At 34.1% G+C, this 25,096-nt stretch overlaps 1 protein-coding gene across 1 annotated transcript; it reads right to left on the bottom strand.

Annotated features, from left to right (window-relative positions):
* Positions 1–6,938: 6,938 nt before the first annotated feature.
* LOC143544327 (FCS-Like Zinc finger 3-like) lies at positions 6,939–7,932 on the bottom strand. The gene is made up of 2 exons (XM_077036446.1): positions 7,477–7,932; positions 6,939–7,236 (listed from the first exon to the last, which is right to left on the bottom strand). Exons 1-2 carry the CDS (start codon positions 7,581–7,583, stop codon positions 7,080–7,082), a joined length of 264 nt encoding a protein of 87 aa, XP_076892561.1. The 5' UTR covers positions 7,584–7,932; the 3' UTR covers positions 6,939–7,079.
* Positions 7,933–25,096: the final 17,164 nt, after the last annotated feature.

The following is a 25,096-nucleotide window of genomic DNA, read 5'->3' as shown; positions in this document are numbered from 1 at the left end:
GCATATATATCAATAAACGTCTTTAAATAACAAAACATATATATAAAAAAAACTATTTAAAATAAATACCAACGATCGGATGCTCGGAGACGTCAACCCACGCCTGCGCCAAAGCAAGCTCTTCCTTCACCGACCACCTTTGTATCGATCGAGCCGCCTCGGTCATCGGCGTTTGCTTCTTGTGACTTTTCCGGCGTACGAATTTCTTGCGTTGGGCGGTTTCGGGTATTTCATTCTCAGCCACATGTGGTTGGGTTTCCGGAACCGAATCCGGGTCCCCCAAATTGACCGGCGGGGTTTGAGTTTGGGTTGGGATGTTTTGGAATTGAGGTGGTTGAGGAAAACCTTGTTGTTGTGTGTTAACGTTTGGTGCGGGAATATGACCGAAATATTGGGAGAACCACAACGCGTATTGCTCCGGAGTTAGACGAGGCATGTTGGGATCCATGATATTTTTTTTTATAAAAGTTGAGAAAGTTTATAAAAAGTAGAGAGAAAGGTGTGAGTTTTGTATGTTTTTTGTATAAAATAATGGGGTATTTATAGGTAAAAAAAAGTTTTTTTTTAATTTAAAGGCACCCAACGGCTGTATAGCCGTTTGAAATCGAGTGGGCCCACCAACTATGGCCGTGAAAAAAGTGGCGGTAGGTGTCTCACGGAGGAAGGGGGGGTATTTCACGCCCTTCACGGCGCCAAATGATGTCTCACGGAGGTCTCACGGCACCCATCTCCATTGCTCTAATAAGTTCATAACAACTTGATCTTCTAAAGTTGTCTTGATTTACTCCTTTGATTGGCCTCCTCCTATACTGAATTTTATGATTATTACATTTTATATTGTTTTGACCGGCCACAAAACCATTATATAGAAACCAACACTAGAAATGGCCCGGGCCTAACAAGAGACTAGACCACCAACAAAGGACATCACAACCGAGTACAAACACACTAGCTACACTTTCAACCTCCACCAATTTTCTCATAATGAGTGTGGCCCACCCAATCTACTTTCAACCCAAATAAAGCTAAGAGTTTTGATATCTTCGACCACACTTTCCATCGTAACCGTCAAGCCGTTAAAACAACATATCATTCCTCATCATCCATAAGCACCACAACGAAACAAGGTAGACCGAGTGAAACGACTTTGCCTTTCTCCTTGAGAACTTTGTAAAAGTTACTCATCTAATTTAACTTTACAAACTAAAGATAAAAACATTAATCGAGCCTAATTAAAACCTTTGCTATCAACCTAAATATATTAGGCTGAGGGGTGTGGGGCGCTAACCTGGGGGCGTGAGCCCCTCCGCTCGCGCCCCCAGGCGCTAACCCCACACCACCGGGGCGCGAACCGGGGCGCGAACGGGGCGCGAGCGCGAGCCCCCAGGCAGGCGTGAGTGTGGTCGCGGGAGAAGAGAGAGAAAAAGCCGGTGGGCCCGCCCAAAAGAGCCGTTGAAGCTCATTATTTTTAAAAAAAAAAACCTTAAAACCCTTATATAATATCCCAAACTCCTATATAATACCCCATTTCATCTATAAAATACCCCATTTCACCCATATCAATCACCACAACTTCAAAATAAAACCCAAAATCAACCCATCTTCCCAATTTTTTTTAAAAAAATAATGTCGTCATACTCGTCTGATTCCGACTCCTCCGAAGAGGATGATTTGCTTCTTCATGTAGGGGGAGTTTTGACCGCAACCGTGGTCGATCTCTTGCAAAATCAAGCCCATCAACCTCGACTCCCGAGGGTTAGAGCACCACCTCGTGATCGTGATCGATCGGGTGCTAACGATACTTTGTTTAGGCATTATTTTAGCCCTCAACCGGTATATGAGGAGTCGGATTTTCGAACTCGTTTCCGAATGAGCAGACAATTGTTCATGCGTATAGCAAGTGATTTAGAGGCACGGTATCCCTTTTTTCAACAAAGGGAGGATGCTAGGGGTCTCCCCGGTTTTACCCCTCTTCAAAAATGCACGGCTGCTATCCGTCAATTAGCGTACGGCATCTCGTCGGACGCTTTGGATGAGTATTTACAGATGTCGAAAAGGGTTGCACGTGAATCCCTTCATTTTTTCTGCCAAGGTAAAAACATTAATTTTACTTTTTATTAAATATTTATTACATTTTGTAATATATATTATACGTAGGAGTCATATCGACTTACGCTCGGAGATATATGCGTAAACCTACAATGTATGACATCCAACGCATATATGAGGTGCACGCAGAAAAACATGGATTTCCTGGGATGCTAGGTAGCATCGATTGTACGCATGTTGGATGGGCTATGTGTCCAACGGCCTGGCGAGGTCAGTTCCACCGTGGTGATCATGAAGGGCCGACCCTTATACTTGAGGCGGCGGTGTCACAGGATCTTTGGTTTTGGCATGCTTTTTTTGGTGTTGTTGGGTCAAATAACGACCTTAATGTTATCGATCAGTCAAATTTGATCAACGACCTTATCGACGGGGTTGAACCACCTCAATCTTTTGTTGCAAATGGAGAACTCTTCAAGTACGGGTACTATCTGGTCGATGGTATTTACAACGAATGGGCTTTGTTAGTTCAAGCTTTTACAGATCCAATCGCCGACAAACGGAAGTATTTTACGAAGAAGCAAGAGTCTGCTAGAAAAGATATTGAAAGAGCTTTTGGAGCTATAAAAAAACAATAATATGTTCTGGCGAACCCGATACGTTATTGGACTCGGGAGAGGATAACGGACGTCGTCTACACGTGTCTGATCCTACACAACATGACGTTAGAAGACGAGGGCAAAGCTATCTGCCAAAACTACCAAGGTGACATTCCGCCACAACCGTCCACAATCAGTGATCAACAAAAACTTCATAACATAGCAAATATCAAGAGCCGTGAGATACACGGGGATCTTCGACATGAGTTGGTTGAACATTTGTGGGCGAGGCGACCCGATGATCTTGTATTAGATTAGTGTTATTATTAAGTATTATTGTTTGTTTAATTTTTAGTATGTTTTTTTTGTAATTTGAATTTTAAAAAAATGTGTGTTTTTTTAAATAATTTATGAGTTTTTTTAATAATACGTTTTTTTAATACATTTATAAAAAAAAAAAAAAAAAAATCCGCTGGAGCCCCTCCACACCAGGGCCAGGGGCTCCAGCGGGGGCTCCAACACCCCCCTTATCCAGTTTCTCTCTCTGCCACACGTCACAATATTATTGGCTGGAGCCCCCACTCGCGCCCCCCGTTAGAGCCCCCCACACCCCTCAGCCTTAGGGTTGTGAATGGTATGTAATTTATGCATGTGTGTATACATATACACAGTCACACGCTAGTATTATAAAACTAATATACACTAAAACAGACTTTTGTGTGTACTTAGAAATCATTCACAATCTGAACCAATATACTAATAAGGCTGAGGGGTGTGGAGCGTGAGAAAGGGCGCGTGAGGCCAGCCGCTCGCGCCCCGGGGCGCGAGCACCACACCACCAAGGCGCGAGATGGGCGCGAGAGGGGCGCGAGCGCGGAAAAAGAGGCAGGCGCAAGAGGGGTAGCGCTCGTGAACGGCATGGGAATGCGTAAATAGAGCCGTTGGGCTCTTTGTTTATTAAAAAAAAAATTCCCCCAAATACACATTCCCAGGACCCGAATTCTCATACCCACTTTCTCTCTCCCTCTTCTCCCTCAACACCCGCAACAGATTCTTCAGCTCCAGCAGCTGAAGGGCAATTTCGTAATCTCGGGTTGAGAAATTGGATTCATTGGGTAATGGGTTTTGACCGGATTCATTTTTGAAGACCCAGTTGTCGCGTTGGTAGCGTTCGATTGAGTGTTTCTCGGTGAAGGGAGAGTGTGAAGATGATGTGAAATTGATGGAATTTGGGGGTTTTGAAATGGGTAACTGGATATGGAGATGGGTGGAGTTTAGATGTGAGAGCCATTGGGTTGAATTGATTTGAGAAGAAAGAAGACACATTGATGATTTAATATGTATGGTGGAAGAAGAGAAGAGAAGAGAAATTGTGATTGGGAAGCTTTTGAGAAATGTGAGAAGGCAAAGGAAGATGGGTGGAGTTTATTGTGTTTTTTTAAATAATTTATGAGTTTTTATAATAATTCGTTTTTTTAATACATTTATAAAAAAATAAAAAAAAAACCACTCGCGCCCCCTCTCGCGCCCCTCCACACCATGGCCCGGGGCGCGAGCACCACAACCAACACCCATCTTATCAAGTTTCTCTCTCTGCCACACGTCACAATATTATTGGCTGGAGCCCCCACTCACGCCCCCTCTCACGCCCCCCACACCCCTCAGCCTAAGAGTTGAGACTGTCATATCTTTATAAAATAATAAACTAACTAAATAAAAAATATTAGGTCGTTTTGAAGACGTAGGCAGCAATAATAATTAGGTAATAAAAAAGTCCTCATTATGTGGAAGTGAGTCATCCCAAACATCTACATCATATCATGTCATGTGACAGGTTGATGACTCATTCATCTAGGTTACCTAGGTTGATTAATACCTAACATTTTTTCAACTCAATAATATATCACACTATAAAAAAGCCTTCATTTTTTTTATTATTGTATTTTTTTTAATAATACATTTTTGTCCTTAACTTTATATTGACAGCCACCCCCAACATATTTAATGTGTTTTTTTAATCATAATGCTTTGATACATAATTTGTTTTTTTAACAGTGAAGTTACAATTTTCGAAATACTTTTAGATACAACGTTTGTCTAAGTTAAAAGTTAAAACTCAGAACCTCTTACTAAAAGTAATGAATCTCTACAAAGCGAACAAACCTCTACAAAGTAATTAGTAATAACATGATGATAGCCGACAAATGAGTGTTTACTTACTTTCCTCTCATATGTTAAAATGTATATACTATATAGTGTTCACTTAAGTATATGTATGCTCTAATGATTAATAATAGATCCATGATCTAATTATTGTTTTCATTCTAATTCCCATTACACTTATATTAGTAATTACTATCTTTACTAAGTGGTAAAAACTCTTGACTTTTGATAGAAAGCAGGGTTCAAAGCTTGATACGTTGTAGATTTCTAACAGGGTTTAAGAGCAAGATGTAGATGAGTGTGTGAGACGTCGTTCAATATAACTAACTTTACATTTGTATTAATCTCGGTATTTAAAGTAATACATCTTATAGTTAATGATCAAATCTAAAAAGTTTCTTAAAGATTGTAACCACCATTAAAATTCGTTTTTGTCCGAGAATGTAACATCTCAATATTTTGAACAAATTTTTCCCACAATGGTGGTTTACAAAAGCACCCGGATTTTTATATGGTTTCGTAAAGCTTTTGTGCATATAGGTATTAGGTAAGTTGTACCCCGGTACCACAACTTTAACTTGGATATATTATCTAAAGTCGTGATGAGGTTGCGACCCATCAGAAAAGCTAGGCTGAAGTTGTCATGGGCGTAGCGACCCATGTTTAAAATTCTTCAAAAGTGAATGTCACGGGTTGTTGTAGAGTTCAGATTCTCAGTTTCGTATAAATAGATAAGTCGTGCCGGGGTAACATGACTTTTACTCAAGTTAACTAAATTCATGTAGTGGCCCATATTTAAAATTAAAACTATGCAAAAAGGTAAGTCATGAATTGAGGCAGTGACCTATCTAGATGCCCAAATTGGAGTCAGATCATTGCTTTTTGCAATTTTATCAACTCAGTGTCCTTTTTCATCATCATGTCTGCAAAGTTAGAACAACTTGAACAAGCATTCCATTAAATTTTTTTACTTGTTTATTTAATATCGAATTTTACTATTTTATATTATGGCACTTTCATTGCATGTCATAGCAATTTTATGATAAGCATAACAACTAATCAAGCCATAATGAAAGATACATACCAAGAAAAGAAGTATCAAGAAAAGTATAAGTGTGACGCATTTTTATTATTATTCATTTTTCTACTATACATTCTTCACCTTTACCCTCAAAAACCATTAAAAAGCATCATTTATAAAAAGTTAAAAAAATAAATGGGTATCCCACAAATGGAATGATCACAAATGGTACACATGTTTAAGGGTAAACGCAAATTGAATTGGCAATGAGTGTTCTCTCACTTAAACTCATTGGTAATTCATTTGAAGATAAGTTCTCTCTCATTACCGATTCACCCACAACCACCCGGGAAGAATCAACCCAACTCCTCACCTACGATGACAAAACTTACCTCCAAACGGATTGGCGACGAGTTTAAGTGAAAGAAAACTCATTGCCAGTTAAATTGGTGAACGTCGTAGTCCCTAGCTGTGAGCATCCCATTGATGAGATATGCATCTCTAGAAGTATACCCCTATGTGATCCCATTGATGAGATACCCGTTTCTTAAAAAACTTCAAAACATCATGAGAAACATATCACAACGCATCATTAAAAATAGCTAATTACACAGATGTTTCATGAGTTTTATACCCATATTACAAGTTTGTTGATTTTTTTTATTAAGTATTATTCAATTAGTTTGTTACAGGTAACACTACTGATTCAACTAATTTAAGTTTATTCTTTAATATTTTTTCAGATAATTTCAATGAGAAAACATATATGCATAATATTTTGAGTAAAACATAGATACAAAGCTTATACTTTGTTTAGCCGATCAAAGATGCTATTTAATATTTGATCCTATATTAAATGTCACCAAATACAAGAGCATATAGTATTTATTCTTCCAAACCAAAAACCAAAATTAATAACATCAAATTTTATTATTTAACCTATACTCGTGCAGTCGGGTGTTTCCATTACAAAATAAAAACCCTAACACACAAAGGTTAAAAAAGAGGACAAAGCATCACCAAACACAAAATTAAAAAAAAAAAAAAAAGACAAAATTTTCTCAAAGGGCATCTTCGTCTTTTCCCCTTATGACCACCATCAAACCGTCGTGACACCCCACCATCAACTTCTATACAAAACCAAAGTTATATTATATAACCCCCTCCCATCATTTATTTTTATCAGAGAGGGTAATTAAGTAATTCGCATCATAATAATATTATTATTATTATTATTATTGTAAACTTTGCTAGTTTGAAGCAACAAGAGTTCCAGTTTGCACAGTTTCAAATTTCTTTGTCATCTCTTTGGATTTCTTTGATGACATCTTAAGTCTCCTCTCTTTTGCTTCATCACAATCAATCTGTTCTTGTCTGCATTCTTCACTACAGAATGGAGTGTCACCTCTGTAACAAATTACAAAAATACCCATCATAAGAACTTTTTTTTACATGGTACAAGTCTTTATGCATAAAGTACAAGTCTTGATGCATCTAGGTAAAGTGTTGTTTTGTTTTATTTTACCAAATACCCAATAAAAGTTGGTATTTTGTCTAGGTTCAATGATGGTACAAGTCTTTATGTATAAAGTACAAGTCAATGATGCACAAGTTGTGAAAAAATAAAAAGTTTTTTTATATTTATACCTGTACATGAATATGTCACTGTTGTGACCTAGAGGTTTAGAGCAAAGAGTACAAGCTTGAAGGAAATGGGGCTCTTCACTCCCGGCGTAATATAGATCATAACTCATAGTGTGTATAGTTTTAAAAGAGAAGTTAGGCTGTTGCTAAAATGAGCGTGGTGCTTAGGTTAAAGTTAAAGGGACAGTGGGAAGGAATAATTGCTGTGAAGAAATGATGATTTATAGAGTTTTGAAGAGAAGTGTTTGGGATTGGGTGTGTGATGGAGCATGGAGCTTGTGTGGTCTTAGGTTATGTGGTGGTGTTAGGTGGGGTCTACTGTGTTCTAGAATGGTCATCAAGCATGAGATTAATATTGTTTGAGAAACAACTTTTTTTTTCCCAAAATCCGAGGGTCCTGAATCTAGTGGCAAACCTGTTTTTTAATTGTTTTTTGAATATAGGCCGGTTACTCGACCTTATACGTCCATGATCATGATCGTAAATATTGCTGGATAGTCTAAACCCATGATCTTCTGTTTCGGTGAAAACCCATCGCTGAAGTCCCAATGCAGTAAAATATGGTTGAGATCAGATTCGAACTTGTGACTTTACGATCTTTTGCCTAAATCTTCATATCCTCTTCAATGTCGGTTGAACGAAAGCTTATTGGCAAGCATGTTTTTTTAATTATTTAAAGGAAGTGACATAATTTGTTTATGAACTTAGACCATGTGTAGTCAAAACTCTTCATTCTTAGGCGTTTTGTGACAATTAGCATTCGATAGTTTAGTAAAAAGTGGTGTAGTAGTAAAAAAAAAGCCCCCAACTCTCATGCAATCATGACACCCAAAATGCTTTCCAAAACTTAGAGGGTGCAGTGTACATGAAATTTTGGGAGACTTATACTAAAATGTCGGCCAAAACTCCTCAAATACAGATGGACTTACAAGTAACATAAATGATCATGTTATGTGTTCATTTTAAAGAAGCATAAATATTGTAATTAGTTATTGATTATGGTTACATATATTTCATGAAAATTTGAACCTTTTACTTTAAATAAGTCTTAATAACCAAGACATTATAGTTTTTATTGGTGGTGAATGTATTTTTCAATCTGCATCCTCATATTGACTATTGTACTTTTTATAATTGTGTAACATAACTTGTACAAACACTTTTGCACTTTACTACACGACCTCGATAGTCCACATATCTACAATGGCAATCTTGTAATTATCGTTGATGTAGGAGTGTTATAACTTATAAAGATGTTAATAGGTTCCAAACTGCGCCAATAGTAATAGGTGGAGCTGGAGTTGGATAACGAATAATCATCAAACATCTATTTATTCAATAATAGATGTTTTAACGTTTAATATAGTTAAATAATATCATTATTGTTGAGACTTATTTGGAATTGGAAGTCATGATTTAATGTTTAGCAAGAACCATTTACTTTTTCTAATGCTGTTTTGAAAACCGGATCAAGCTGATCAGTCTTACCGATAAAACTAAGAATCTTCGGTGTTATCAATTTGATTACACGTTAATTGATCGGACTTTAATCAATCAACAAACTTTGAACAAAATCAGATTAAACTAATGCATCATACAAAATGTTTAAAACCACAGGCGAACAAATTAACGTTTGCTTCCTTCACTATTTATATTTTGTTAAATACAATATATAAAAACTATGTTCGATAATTAAAATAATATATGGTCTAAAATCAGTTGAGAAAAAAAAACGAATAATGAATAATTAAAAAAGAAAAGGTCAAATGTCCACCCTGCCTTTTTCAATAATTATAAATTCTCCCACATAAGGAATGACGAGGCATGGGCCCCATGCCACCATTATAATAAAGAAGTGCAAAACATCCCCTTTGATTATTCATTTAGATTACTTATTATCCTTTTAGTCATTCTTTTTATAAATGAGACACTCAATAGTGTTTGGGAATTGATGCTAAGTGTCATGTTCCTCCTATTTACGTGTTTTTGGTTAGAGATTTGATTTCGATCCATAAACAGTTCCACTTCGTAGTTTGTAGTAAAAAGAAGAAAGTATTTCAAGGTATCATTATGACAGCATATTGGTGTATTTACAAGATGAGAAATGAGACGTATAATCTTCTTAACAAAACGATAGTGAAGTTGGTGAAAGACGTTAAGTCTTTGGCTTTTCTTTCAATTAAAAATAGATCAACGTTTAAGTCGCTACATTGGAATGTTGGATTAATTGGTTTAACTTTTCCTTTTAAGTTAGTTATTGTTTTGTTGTGGCTTCTAGTGGCTTGCTTTCCGCCAAAAAAAAAGAATGAAACATGGTCTTTGACAACGTGGAGAACAAGGATGACAAACATATCATGATGGTAAAACTCGATCTGAAAACTTCAGACAGGTAATGTGACAATTAATTGGGTATGGCATCAGATGATATGATTGACATCATAGTAAGGAGTGCATCTAAAAACTAAAATTGATAGTTTTTAACAAATTAATGGCATACTCGATGTCCACAGATACATCTGATACTCGACATATGCCGACATGTATTGGAATGGGTATGAGACATTCTTTTACATCCGTGTATAAAAATGGTAATACCAATGTTTGTTTCATTGTCATTCCTAACGGAGAAGTAAACAACCATTGTTAATATTAAAATTTTGTCAGTTGTGCAAATTAGTAAAAGTTAAGGGACATACTATAATACTTTAGAAAAACAAGTGTGGGGTTCACCAGCTACCTTTTTGAGACACTTTGTCCAGTGGGTCATCAACATTGGGCTCCGTCTTCATTGTCATTGTCTACCCTGCCCGTGACCTACCCATCTGCCCGAATTGGGTAAGAGTATTCAATTATTATTTGCTTTATTTATTTTGAGTATATATGTAATATTGAATAACGTACTCGTTTTAAATATGACTTTAATCACTATATAAATATTGAAGAAAAATTGTTTGGTGTCGTTTTGGGCCAAGTTTTAAATCTTGTTTATAATATACAGCCGTTCAAAGAAAAAAAATATTAAAGAAAATGAAATTAACAGTTTTTCTTCATATCATATACTTTATAGTAGTGTCACAATTACTTTGCTCATACAGTCATGATATACGTGACATATTTCTTATGTATTCACTTCTATTTGTATATAAGATTTTGCCTTATTAAAAGCACCAAAACATATAAAAAAATAAATGATAAGCCAAACATATAATTCTTGTTTATGATGTTAAATTGTTATCCACAACCACATCATAACATTAAAGCTAACTTATGATATCTATCGTGTTAAAAAGTAAATATAGAAAATCTACCCAGTTATGTTTTTATAAATGCATTTGCGTTAGCCGATATCAAACCCGATATCAAACTTATTTATTTACTCGAAATGGTTTATAAATTTGAATTTGAATGTGATTATACGATAGACTAAATTGCAATGTTGGCCAAGACAACATATATAGTCTGATTAAAGTGGGGTACGCGTCAACGAATCTGTGATGTGTGTTGATACTGTTTTGAACATTTGCATATTTATTTTTTTTAGATATAGTGTTGGTAATGTAACGAACCCAGCCGATATAGATTAATGCGTGCCGCATGTCATCGTAACGCGTCACATTTTGTTAACTAGTTCTATCGAATAGCAGATTTAAGATAATTAATAAAGGAAAATGAGTTTTAAGGTAATAATTGAGGAGGAACCTTCTGGGCTCTATTTACATTCCTGGAACGTTGTCGTTTGCATGACTCATCACCAGATTCAACGGTTGAGATCTCGCAAGTTCATAGTCGACGGCTGCTAAACACCACATAGATTCCATTGATTATTTAATATCTTTATAAATTATTAAGGCTCTTGATCCTATGTGTTTTATGGTATTCTTCAACTTTTACAAATGGGCACCTGCCACCTTAGTTTTTGTTTGTAGCTATAAGGCCTTCCTTTATGGTGAGGAGCTTCGAAGCCCCTCCCCAGTGTCACGTGGGCACTAGGGGCTTCAAAACCCACCTTAAAAATGGCCCTCTATGGTGCGGGGCTTCAAAACCCCTTAATTTTATTATTTTTTTTATAAATTAAGGAGTGGGGCCCACCAACATTCACCATTATCCAACACCCAACATATCTTCCTTCTTCAACACCCAAATAATCTTAATCCACCACCACCTTCAAATTGGTCGGAACATGGTTATTGCCGGAGCTCATGGTCGAAACACCCAAATAATCTTAATCCACCACCACCTTCAAATTGGTCGGAACATGGTTATCGCCGGAGCTCATGGTCGGAACACTCAAATAATCTTAATCCACCACCACCTTCAAATAATCTTAATCCACCACCAAATAAATTAAGGTGTGCCGGAGCTCATGGTTATCGCTGGCGTTGCCACCCTCGTGTTCGACCCAAAGGCCATGCCGGAAATTGGTCGGAACATGGTGGTTGGTGACTATTGAAGAAGAGGATGTAGCCGTTGAAAGGGGGGCCCACCAAAACAATCCCAAGCGCGCCGGCCGTTGCAATGCTGGGCACCATCGCGCCCACAACCAAACCGCGCCCCGCTATGGTGTTTTGCCCCACAGTAGCCCTCCATGGCGCCCCATAGCAGAGGGTCTAAGCTATGAATATAGTAACAACACTTTTATAAGCTTTTTTTTAATGATTAACAAAGCACGACCCCGGGTAAATCAGTAGCTGAAGACAATTAAAGGGGTCGGGGACTTTTGTGGGTAGGTTTTATGGGTTTCTTAACACAGGCTGTTCAAAAAGCTCGAAGCTCGGGCTCGTGGCTCGCTCGATAAAAGCTCGAATAAAACTAGCTAAAAAAACTTGATTTGAAACATTATGAGTTGAGTTGGCTCATTTTTGTAATCAAGCTCGGCTCGATTTAAATCTCGTTTAGCTTCAAAATAAGCTAGAGCCTTAGCTGAGATGCCTCATTTAATTTCAAGCCCGAGCTCGAAACCACCCTGGCTCGACTCGAGCTCGACTCGTGAACAGACTCACTCACTCACTGATGACAAACTCACATCTACCTATATGGGTAAATTGACAAATAAAAGGTTAAGGCAAAATTTTGTCATGAATATACTACTTTTGGAGACCTTTGAAAAATTAAAAACACTAATTAATAATCAATTTATTACATAAAGTTTTAGAGTACTTGTGGGTATGTGTTGTCAAGTATTTTGTGGTTTGTGGGTAATTGACAGTATATATAAAATGACGATGTAGGATTGATCGGTGCATGGGTAGTAACCATGAATGCTCCTTCCCCTCTCACGCACGTAATCGTAGATGGTATCGGTGACCCGACCCACCACCAATTTAGGAAAAACCTATAGTCTAAAGGGCCTTGCAGCAAAACCTATAACTCGTTAATGACATTTATGTCATGAACAAGACTCGAGCCCATAACCTCCCATAAAGAAAGCTATTGAGCTATTGTTGGACAAATTAACCTTAGGTTTGTGTAATTTTTTTAACGGCCAGATGAGATACCATAAAGCGAAAAGGATCCAATAAAATTACATAAAGGTTTTATACACATTAGTAAAATTAATTGTTTCTTTTCCTCCGTTGCCGTCATACTTTCATTTACAAGATAGGGCAGGCTTACAAAATATTTTATCTAAGATTTTACATCACTAGCTATAAACCTCAAACTTTTATCTTATAATACATACAACAATACACGTTTACAGGGTTTTTTACGACAAACGTCTGAGACACCTGCAATCCACTCCTAAAGTTACACCACTTTGTTCATAATAAGACTTGTATCGTTACTATTTGGAAGAGACTTCACATTATCTAACACTTTGGTGTCATTGGGCCCCTATGATGTATGTATGTAGTACTAACGTACATATGTAAGTGACGAGCTTCTCTTCTCTCCGCCTCTTTATCTTTCTTGAGAATTACTTTTTAGTGACACGCATATATATGTATGTCATATGTGAAGTTATCTATCATAATCGTATTTATGATGATGACATGCACATGTTTAAGTGTAATCTGTAAAGTTGGCTCAAATCTTAGCATGTACCTTTTTCAAAATTAAAATTGGACATGTTAATGGAATTCACTAATATAATATATTTGAACAATATATAATTACTAAACTAAATATTTACACATGTGTATATGATGCAAAACCACATGATGTGATGCGCATATTTGTAGGTGAAAAAAGAAAACATGGTATGCGCACGAGTAGGTAAAATAAATCTAATGATATTCATATATGGAAACTACCGGAGATATTGCCATCAATAGTTTCTATGGACTTTTTTATTTTTATATTTTTTACTAGATAGTGAAAAAATAAGACAATTTCATAAAATAATAACAAAATTTTAAAAATGTTTCAATTAAGTCATTCAACCTTAATAAGTGTTATAATTAAGTCACTCAACTTTCATATTTTATCAAAGTAAATGTTTTAACATTTATTTTTAGTCTTTTTATTTTTTATTTCACATTGGAAATTTTTTTATCTTTTTTTATGTTGACGTTGAGTGGTGACGTGGATTTTATTTTTGAATATTAATATAATTAACGCTTTTTAAAAATTTTAAAATTTAACTACATATATATTGCGAATTCCGATTCCAACATCTTATCCTCCATTTCTTTCTTGACGCATAAAAAAATCAGTGAAACTCAATTTGAAGATTTAATGACCCGATTTAAGAAAATATGCATAAGCCACATAATTGGAACAATTTTAAATCTTAATTACTATTCTACGAGATATTTCTATGAAAAAAATGCATACATGTATGCCAAAATCAGTGCCTTGTTACATGCCATTCCACCTCTATACAAAATCTTAAGATTTCTATTTGTAACAAGCAATAAATTTTGTTATAGTACTCGCTTAGAAGAATTTAGAGAGAGAGAGAGATGACTTTGGCTAAGAGCCCGGAAAAAAGTGGATCTAAGAATAATCATAGTTATAAAATATTGAGTGTAAGTTTTTTTTAAAGAGAGTAAGACCTAAACCCAAGACGACTTCATGTTATGGATTCGAAGTTAATTGATTAACGAGAACAAAAAAAAAAGAAAGGTTCGGATTGAAAGATGGATAATTAGGTTATTGAGTGATTCCAAAAAAAAATAATTGAAAGGCGCAAAATAGTATTTGAGAGGAATATACAAAATTAAAATATGAATGGTCTAGTGTGAAGACATCGTCCACATATGATTTAAGAGGGGAAGGAAAGGTTGTAGGCGACTAAGAACGCAAATTTTCTAGTTATGAAAGAATGATAAATTTCTAAGAGTTTGTGAACGATTAAGTAATATCCCTATCATATTTTAATTATGAAAGAGATTATGGAAAATTGAGGGTAAAATTACATAAAGATGAGTGTAAAGTTACCAATATTCTTATCATATTTAAATTATTTTGTTATCGAGAAGTAATTGATTCAACAATTGATCAACATATGATTCTATGCACTTTGATATATTTGTGATATATCGGTTATCGGTCACTTGGTAAAATATCGGTTAAAATAACGGTATTGATAATATCGGCGATATTGACTGATATTGGACTGATACTTGACCGATATATCATCGATATTCCCGATATAATTGTTTTAAGTCTTAATTATCAATTTTTAGTGTTCAATGCTAGTGTTTTAAGCTTTAATCAGTTCCCACTTCCTACGATTGTTAGTGTTTTGCAAGTTATAAAAGGTTAATTTGTTAGTGATAGGAGAGTTTACTGAATTATTAGTGTTAAATTGCTATATATATGAATTTTACATGATATTAAAATTACAGACACCTAACCGGTATCACTGTGATAACTGATATCTCATATTTCGGCCGTTGATCGATATTCGATATTTTTTTTCGCATTAATTGCTTAGCATATGAAACGACTCAAATGAGTTATTTGTATTGTTGCCTTATTTAAGGTGTTCTAAATAGATTCGTTATATGTACACATACACACCCACACAGGGATGGGCTCGGTACCGACTGCTTCATGGTAGCGAAAATTCCGATTTAAAAATCTCGGTTTGATACCGATACCGAAGGCTAAAATTTTGGAAATAATGATATCGAACCGAACTATACCGTAGTACCGGTACCGTACCGATCCCAAAATATCAACAAGTTGGTACAAAAGGGTACTGACAGTACCGAATTTTCGTTCATCCCTACACATACACACATAAAAAGATTTCTAACTTGGTGGTATTAAAGTGATAAAGTGTGTATATAGTAACGCTTCTTCCTATAAGGTTGAAGATTCGAGTTGAAAGTGAACAATGATATAGATTTACGAGTGAGACCAGTTTGGATGTTAATTAGTAGTTACTCACCTATACACATATTATATTTAAAAAATAATAATTATGTATTATTGATTATAAAAAATTGTTAGGTCATTTTAAAGATGCAGTTTGCAATAATAACCCGAGAAATAATAAATTCCTCATTATGTGAGAAGTGAGTCATCCCAAGCATCTACACATGTCACGTGACCGGTTGATGATTCATTCACTTATGTTGATTAGCACCTATCAAATTATTTTCTTCTCAATAATCACTCTTAGAAAAGACCCTTGAGTTTTTTTATTTATGAAAAGACCTAATTTTATTATTTTAATATTACATTATGTCTTCATCTTCGTGTTGATAGCCACCCCCCTTTAATATATTTTATGTCTTTTATAGAGTTCATATTATGGTCGGATTTTGTAATTTGTAGATATTGCATGTTTATCTAACTTAACTAATTACAAACTTAATCATAATAATTGTAAACTTATTATTACAGCGGTCAAGAGGTATACCTTGTGTAACTATAATGGTCATTACTAGCAAATGCTATTAAAATTTTCAGCTAATCGCTTAAGTCTGTTTAAAATAACTATTATACTCACAGTGCTAAAAAAACAAAATACTTGAAAAAAAAAGAACCACCTTGTAATAGCATACTCTTGTCCTGTGAAAGTCATCGTTCGAAAAAAATAGCATATTCTTGTTGTTAACCACCACGAATGAAACACTTTGAACCCAAGGAGTCTTGAAAGTTGGGTTTACACACACATCTAGTTCTTAAATTTTTAGTTTATTATGTAGCAACGGAAAAAAAACTTACAAATGATCCATCAATATCATAAACAATTATGTCAATAGTCAAAACATAACGAAAGTGATTTAGTGGTGGTCGTCAGCTGCTTGGATCTCCCGCAATAACCTGACGTGCATACAATAGTTAGCTTTTTGCTAAATGAGTTCTAGCTTAACATAACATCTATTATATATAATATCTGATGTGCCGAAGAACAAAACTTAATTTTTTTATACCGTTCCTATAACAAATCAATCTAGTCTTGTCAATCTAACTAACCTTCCTGATCATAACATCACTGAAGCCATCTATAAACGTAATTGCAATTACGTAACGACACAACCCACAAAGGCACTGCCTAACTTAAACCCGTACAAATTGTAAACTTTCCTTACGTTGTGAGCTACTAAAAGAGTTGATATTGGTTTACAACGGTACAATACAAAATTACCTTTTGAGGCAAAAGCTCAACTATGACAATAACTTTTAAGAAGATGATTATGATAAATGAATTATTAAAACACTTAGAACACTTATTTATGTTTGATTATTAATTCTTGTATTAATTCTTTCAATTTTGAGAACTTCTTCCTTCTTCTCTTCTTGTTTGCCAAAACTATTGGGGATTCAATTTTGATAATACTTGAATAATTTAAGATTCGTATAACACTTTTAGTTTAAAATTAGTTGGTGGTTCTTCAAATACTCTATCAGTCAGAACGACAAGACATCTATATGGAATTTGTGTAATAATTTCGAATTTGAGAGACCAAATGATCAATATGTCATATATGGATATTAGGGTTTGGAAACTGCCATAGCAGTTTTTTATACTGAATTCCCGAACCGTTTCCAAAATGCGGCCATTTATATTTTAAATTACCAGGGGCGTTGCCCGAGGCCTATGCTAATGGGGTGTTGCCTCCTTAGAACCCCCACTGGTTAGGGGCGAATATCATAATAAACTCAAACAGGCGTGCCCTTACGTCTCATGACTTGTTTGGTGCAAGTAATGATTTATATTAGTCAACATGTCATTCCAATTACACTAAAATATCTAACAAAACATACATACATTTCACTACTAACATATGTTTTTCTTCTGGTTGGTCAATACTCCAAATACCCCGCTATGTGATGTGAGATTTGACACCTATCAATTTCTTTATTTTTAATATTAGACATGTTTGTAATATATTCCATTCATTCAAAACAATATTAGTAGATGTAAAAATTTTTTTTTTGTTTTTTTTTATTTAATGTACTTTTATATATAACACAAACCAAACTACATCTGGATAATGGGTAAGCGAGCAACAAGCTGCGCCGCTATCCCCTTTTGAATCGCAAAGCCTATTCTACTAAATATAAATCCTTGGTTCCTCGGGCTCTGCGAGTCACTGTGGACCACCTTCTACACCCGCTCCAAGAAGCGAACCGCCTCGGGAGCTAGGGATCCAAAAGTGTCGAAGGCAAATGGAATGAACACGTGCTGATTCTCCAAACACAATGTCTCATGCTTAGCAACCTTCCTAGACTCCGCTCTCAAAACCGTCTGTCCCGGTACGAAACCACTGTCTCTCAGCCCCAACGCGGACACCTTCTTATTTTATTATTTCACAAAATAGTGTAGATTGGATTTTAAAGTTTACATTAGCTCAATTCATGCATTGTGTTATCCCTAATTGAACTCGTACATAATGCTTGGAAGTGAGAATTGCTTTTTGCAACATTATCAACTCAAATCTCCTTTTTCATCATCATGCTTACAAAGATTAGAACAAGCATTCCACTTAGATCTATTTACTCATTTATTAATATCTTATTATGTGGACTCAAGGTTTACAACGTACCCATCAAAACATCATTTAGTCCGTACGATTCACGGACATTAAAAATCAAGAATCAATTATATGTTACCCTAATAAAAAATGTTTTTCTTTGATTTATATGTAAAAGAAATAGACCATGTGAGCTTTTATATCCTTTATATTTATTTCTTATGCAAAAATTAACACACAAAGTTTAAGAATAATCACAAATCCACACTCTTTTGCGGCCAGCATATAAGACCACCACAACACCACTAATCAAACTCATGTTGATGGTGTTTTGGAAGATAACATTGGCGATGGTAGTCTATGGTAAGTTTGCATATGAATTGTGAAGACAGCCGATAGTAATATAAGAAAATGATGATAATGAATTAATAATCTGAGCACATTAATAATGTAATAAAAGTGAATTAAGAAAAGCAAAACCTAATGAACAAAGAGAACAAATATAAAACAATTCAAAAACACAAAACATGATATACATTTTTTCTTATAAGTTGATTAAAATTACCATATAATGCGGTATGCATAATTTACAAACAATGGCACATAGAAGTTGCTTGGATGCCATGTCAGCCAAATATTGTCAACATCAATGTCACGATTCATGATAGTAAAGTTGTTTAATAAAATGTCAAAATAAATTTGAGTGGTCTATATTAACACATAAGTCTATATTAATACATAATATTATCATGTGCATTTATATTTGTTTTAGGGCTGTTACATTTAACTCGATATCATTGACAAGTATAATATTGATTTACCGTATTAAAATTAAGTTGTTTCTAGATACTATCTTTTAATCAACCAATTCTGAAACCTTGATTATCAGTTTACTAAGATTGAAATTCATTAAAAAAAATACTTTAATAAAACCTAATAAGTGTGTGAAAATAGATCATCTGTCTCTTCTCTGTCATTTATATGCAAAAACAAAGAAAAATAATTATATTTGTGACTATTTACAAATAATTCTTCTTAGGGCGACTTCGATATTGGCTAATGGCTGTATATACTTTATTACATATTTGAAGTATTGGAGAACAAATTATATAGAAAATGTTATTCCAATTAGAGAATAACTAATTCATCATTTTAACTCTTTAGTGTATCATATGATCAAGATAGATTTAATTAGTATAAAAGTTTTTATTAAATAAAAGATCTAATTGGATTAAATTATTGTACAGAAATAAGTTAGCTTATTATAAAAGCTTGTGGAGGAGACCTTTAGAGTATACCATGGGAGATCAAAATATATAAACAAGCATTATTCTACAAAAACAAAAAAAATTGTTTTTCATTGCATATTTGAAATTAAAAAATCGAGTTAGTTGTAACTTGGAAGGGCCTCTTGTATATATGAAATTATGTTATGATTTGTGAAAGTAAGGTTCAATTTTTCGAGAGAATTCGAACAAACTTTCTGGTCAGGCTAAATGTATCCCCTCTTCTACTTGTCATACCTCCTCCCCTACACTTTCACTTCCTTTAACAATTTTATTTGACAAATTACACCATTCTAGCATTTTCTAATATTAAATCAAAAAATATAAAGTTTTTATTTTTAAGTAAAAGTATAAAAATGTTCTTAAAATTAAATAAAAAAAATTAAGTATAAGAAAAATGTTCTTTAAAAAAATTTAAAAAATAATATTAATTAAATTTCTCTAACTAGTTTCTTCATTTTTTATAAAATATATTGAAAGAATAATGGTATAATGTCTTTATAAAAACGATACAAAATGTATTGTATATTTTTATATTTTTCCTATCATATATGTCTTTCCCCACATACAAAAAAAAAAAATAAAAATTAAAACAATTTGAATTTTTTTACGTTAGGATCGTGACATGAGATTAATGACACTTGAGAATAGAATCAAATTTGTTGATCAAATCATATATTATTTAATTTTTTTTATTTATTAAGAACTAATACCAAACCGTTTTTATAATATATAAAAAAATTTCTAAACTTGTAAAAACGTTTTTTAAACTAATGATAGTAAAATATAACAAAGTGATAAAAAGTAGAACAAAGGATTCAAATCGTATTAATATGAAACTTGGAGGAGGGGTATATTTAGTAAAAATAAAGGGGAAGGGGGTACGTTTAGCAGCAGCTTAACTTTATGATGCTATTACGTTGTATTCATTTTATTAAAATTCATGATCCATTAGAAGTATCTAACGCATATTAGAGTCTAATGTAGAGGTCACAAATCGTCTTGACATCACCATTGCCTATTTTGGAGTTGTTTGAATTCCTTATTTAACTTAATCCATTGTCATCCCTAGTATTGATTAATGCTAACACCAATGTTGGTTTAGACCCTTGAAAAACAACATATGGTCAATAAACAGACAATTTTTATTATTATGAAATTTAAAACATTAAAGGGCTGTTTGATAACTCATTTTCATACCCAGTTGTAAAACTCTCTCATATCCATCACGTGCCCAATTATTCATTACCCATTGGCAGTGGCGAAGGGGGCCACCCCAAGCCCTCTTGTTTTTTTTGTACAGTAGTGTAAATTTACCTGTTTTCGTCTGAACGTTTTTATACGTAGTGTAAATTTAGCCCTTTTTAGCTGAAAATTTGAGCCTGGCCTCATTCGTATTGTTTTATACATTTTGAGTCCGCCCCGTTGAAGAAGGAAACCTTTAGAGTATATCATGTGTCATGTGTGATCAAAATATTTTAACAAGCACTACTCTATAGAATATTCTTCCTATATTCCAAATAAAAAGAAAGAGAGTTGGTTGGAACTTGGAAGGGGTTGTATAGTTGTGTATATGAATTACAAATCGACAAACAAATAGCCATTTTCATGTGATGATTTGAAAAAAGTTGCTTAATTTTGTGATGCGCATGTTTTTAGGATATAGTCATTTTATTAAAACTTCGTGATATTGGTATAAGTACCTAACACTTACTAGAATATCAAAAAACACCAAGGTCACAAACAGTCTAACGGACTAACTTCCCTATCTTCTTTCGCATCAACGCATGCCACTTCTCTCCTTAATCTCAATCTTTCCTCTTCCACATCGGAGTTCAGGAGGTCGACAAACTCCATTGTAGATGCTCTTAGTTAGTACATAAAGGGCTTTGTATAGGTGTATATCTGTGACAAAGAATGGACCATTTTTATCGTTATAATTTTAAGAAATTTGCTTTAACTTTGTTTTGATCAAGTTTTCATGTACGAGTTTAATAAAAATATGTAGAGTAAAGTATCATTTTCGTCCTTGCGGTTTGGCAAATAATGCGAACTTAGTCCAAAAAGTTTATTTTTTGCATGTGGATCCTCCACGTTTCCCAGTTCTTGCCAATTACATCCAAATCACTAACCCCGTTAAATATTATTGTTAAGTCAGGGGTAGACATGTCTTTTCACTATTTATTTATTATAATACTAATTTCAGTTAACTGCGATCTTGTGGTTTGTCCAAATCTGCGGCTTTAGACCAATAGCTTTAAGTTTGCAATTTTCTTCCCTATGGTTTCATTTCACTTGCAATTAAACTCGAATTCCCTAATGTCTTTAAGTTTGGTTGTTAAACCCATCAGTGTGCCCTTCACGTGATGGACATTTTTGTTCCTTTTTTTTTCCTTTTCTCCAAATACACCCCAGCCCCTCACTTGAGGGGGTTGCGAATTAGGACTTAGGTTTATTTGGAGAGAAAAATGACAAAATTGATCGTCACATGAAGGGCACGCAAATGGGTTAACGACAAGACTTAACGGGGTTAATAAAGTCAGGTTTAAATGCTAGTGGAATAAAACAATAGGGAAGAAAATTGCAAACTTAAAACTATTGGACTAAAACGCAGATTTGGACAAACCACAAGGATGAAAACCGCAGTTAACTGAAATAAGTATTATAATAAAGAAATAGTGAAAAGACATGTCTACCCCTGACTTAACGATAAAATTTAACAGGGTTAGTGATTTGGATATAATTGGCAATAACTGGGAAACGTGGAGGGTCCATATACAAAAAATAAACTTTTTATACTAAATTCGCATTATTTGTCAAACAACAAGGACAAAAATAACAATTTACTCAAATATGTAAATGAGTAACATTCGTGATATATCATAATGTTCTAATGTCTATTACATATAATCTTATTGTTATTGTAGAATCATAACACTATTAGATCCTATGTTGACTACTAGATCCTATGTTGTTGTTGCTGCTGATCTTTTATTATTATAATTAACTTTTTTAATCATAATATTAGTACTCTTATCAACCAACAGTGTTTGCTTTACAAGTTTTTTGAGTCTAAGACTACTATCATATGTAGTGTAATCTAAATTTCATACTATATAAAACACATACAGCCGGTGTTCCGATGATTGTGTGTTATGTGTCTTATGTCCAAGGCTTGATGCAAAACTACTATCGAGCCGGGGGTCTCACCGGAAACAGCCTCTCTATCCTTATGGGGTAGAGGTAAGGCTATCTACATCTTACCCTCCTCAGACCCTACCATAACTTTGCCATTAATAAGATATACTAAGTACGATGATGATGATAAAACACATGCTATATTATGTAACAAGGTGTTCCTTTAAAAGATTAAAGTAAGCCTGACCTAAAAGTTTGCACTCCTTTGTGGTTTGTGACATCTTCAAACTTTCAAAGATACCATTTAACAATGACAAATGATAACTCATGACTTCATGAGAACCAAAAGCAACAATCTTTATAAATTTAACCAAAAAAACAAGTGAAAAGAAAAAAAGGAATTACAAATATACAAATAAGATATTTTTTAGAAAAGCATTTTAACTTAATTAGAGGTATGGCCAAAAGAAAAAAAAAAGATAAAAAAGGGCATCCCACCCCACTATAACCAGCATCCAATAAGATATAATGTTTTTTACAATGACATGTTATTTCTTTTAAACAATCATAATTTCATCTGTATGTCATTCGCTTGACTTATTTACAAACTTATAATTAGAGTTATAAACATATATTCCCAGATTTAAAAACTTTTAACCAAAAACAATACTTAACAAGTTATGTATCATTACCTTTTGGATTCCAATACATCTAATGCTTCATCATGTATAAAAAAATAAACAATGAAATTCAATACAACTTTCGCATTAGAAATCCAGTCTAGCTACTCACCAAATAACACACATTCAGTCAATTTATGTTGATTATAAATCATAAAACCCACAAAACTACTTTATTAACAACCATTTCACATAAAACGATGTAATGCATAGTCAATATATAAGTGTGCTACCTCGCACAAAAAAAACATTCAACAAACCATATGCATATGCGACAGCTCGCTCACATTGATTACCCATTATACACCACACCAAACACTACAAACCAATATCGGGGGATAATTTACGCGAACCCGTAGCAACGCGCATGTACTTTTGCTAGTCTGTCTAAAACACATGTTATATTAAGCCACAAGGTGTTCCTTTAAAAGATTAAAGTCTTACCTAAAAGTTTGCACTCCTTTGTGGTTTGTGACATCTTCAAACTTGCAAAGATACCATTTAACAATGACAAATGAAAACTCATGGGAACCAAAAGCAACAATCTTTATAAATTTAACAAAAAAACAAGTAAAAAGAAACAAAGAATTACAAATAAGATATTTTTCAGAAAAGCATTTTAACTTAATTAGAGGTATGGCCAACAGAAAAAAAAAAAGATAAAAAAGGGCATCCCATCCCACTATAACCAGCATCCAATAAAAACATGGTTTTATGATTTTGGTGATCCAAGCAAAATCTTGATGAACATCTTAATCTCTTGAATCACAAATCACAAAAAAGACTTTAAATAAAAAATCTCAAAACGTTTATAACCAATATATTTCGTCTTCTTTGCAACATGTTGAATCACCAATGTAAACATGCCAAATATCCTACAATTAACAATTGAATTTCCTATTTCTAATACTTAAAAGAAATGAAGATCATCAAACTCCACAAGTTTCTTGTCAATTTATATGAACCTGTTAGGGTAAGTTAAGGAAGTTTTATTTTCTAAATATTCTAAGAAAACTAAACTTATAAGATTGACATCAAATATGAAACATGGACAGAACCTAGGGATGGCAATAAGATGAGTGTAAGACTGTAAGGTACCTTTAAATTTTATTTATATTACTAGAGAACATATGAAAACAAAACTGAAAATGAAATGTTTACATGTATCATGTATGTATGTTCCGGGTAACCGAATCAGGTATCGTTTAATTTAGTTCCTGTCCATACTAGTTTCCATGCCGGAATACCAATCTTAAATGTTTTGGCTTTACTTGCGGCTTTGGATTCATCTGCAATCCCTAAGGCTAACAAGACCCGAACACGCAAAAACATTCATCCCAAGTTTTCCCCCATTTGCATAAAAAAAGTTGAGAGCCTTTTTTTTGGTTAGATAGAAGCACAAACCAGCTTTATAACTTATCGTGTTACCGTTTGATAGCATTCAGTAGAATCAATACTCGACTCCTGTTTACGAACCATTTGATTTCCAAAACTCGTTGAGACTGTAATATGCATTTACAAGAGAACATGTTAAGTCGTCAATGTCGTCACCCATACCACTATTATCAACACCACAATTCAATAACTTTAACATACAACTCAAATGGATTGTTTTAACCATCAAAATCTTAGACATGTATGACAA

This window comes from Bidens hawaiensis, unplaced genomic scaffold (assembly GCF_021521415.1).
Source record: "Bidens hawaiensis isolate Kalapana, Puna unplaced genomic scaffold, B.hawaiensis_p1.1 tig00013528_1, whole genome shotgun sequence".
Classification (NCBI taxonomy): Eukaryota; Viridiplantae; Streptophyta; class Magnoliopsida; order Asterales; family Asteraceae; genus Bidens; species Bidens hawaiensis.
The sequence above is the reverse complement of the archived record's forward strand: the minus strand, read 5'-3'. Positions and strand labels throughout refer to the sequence as shown.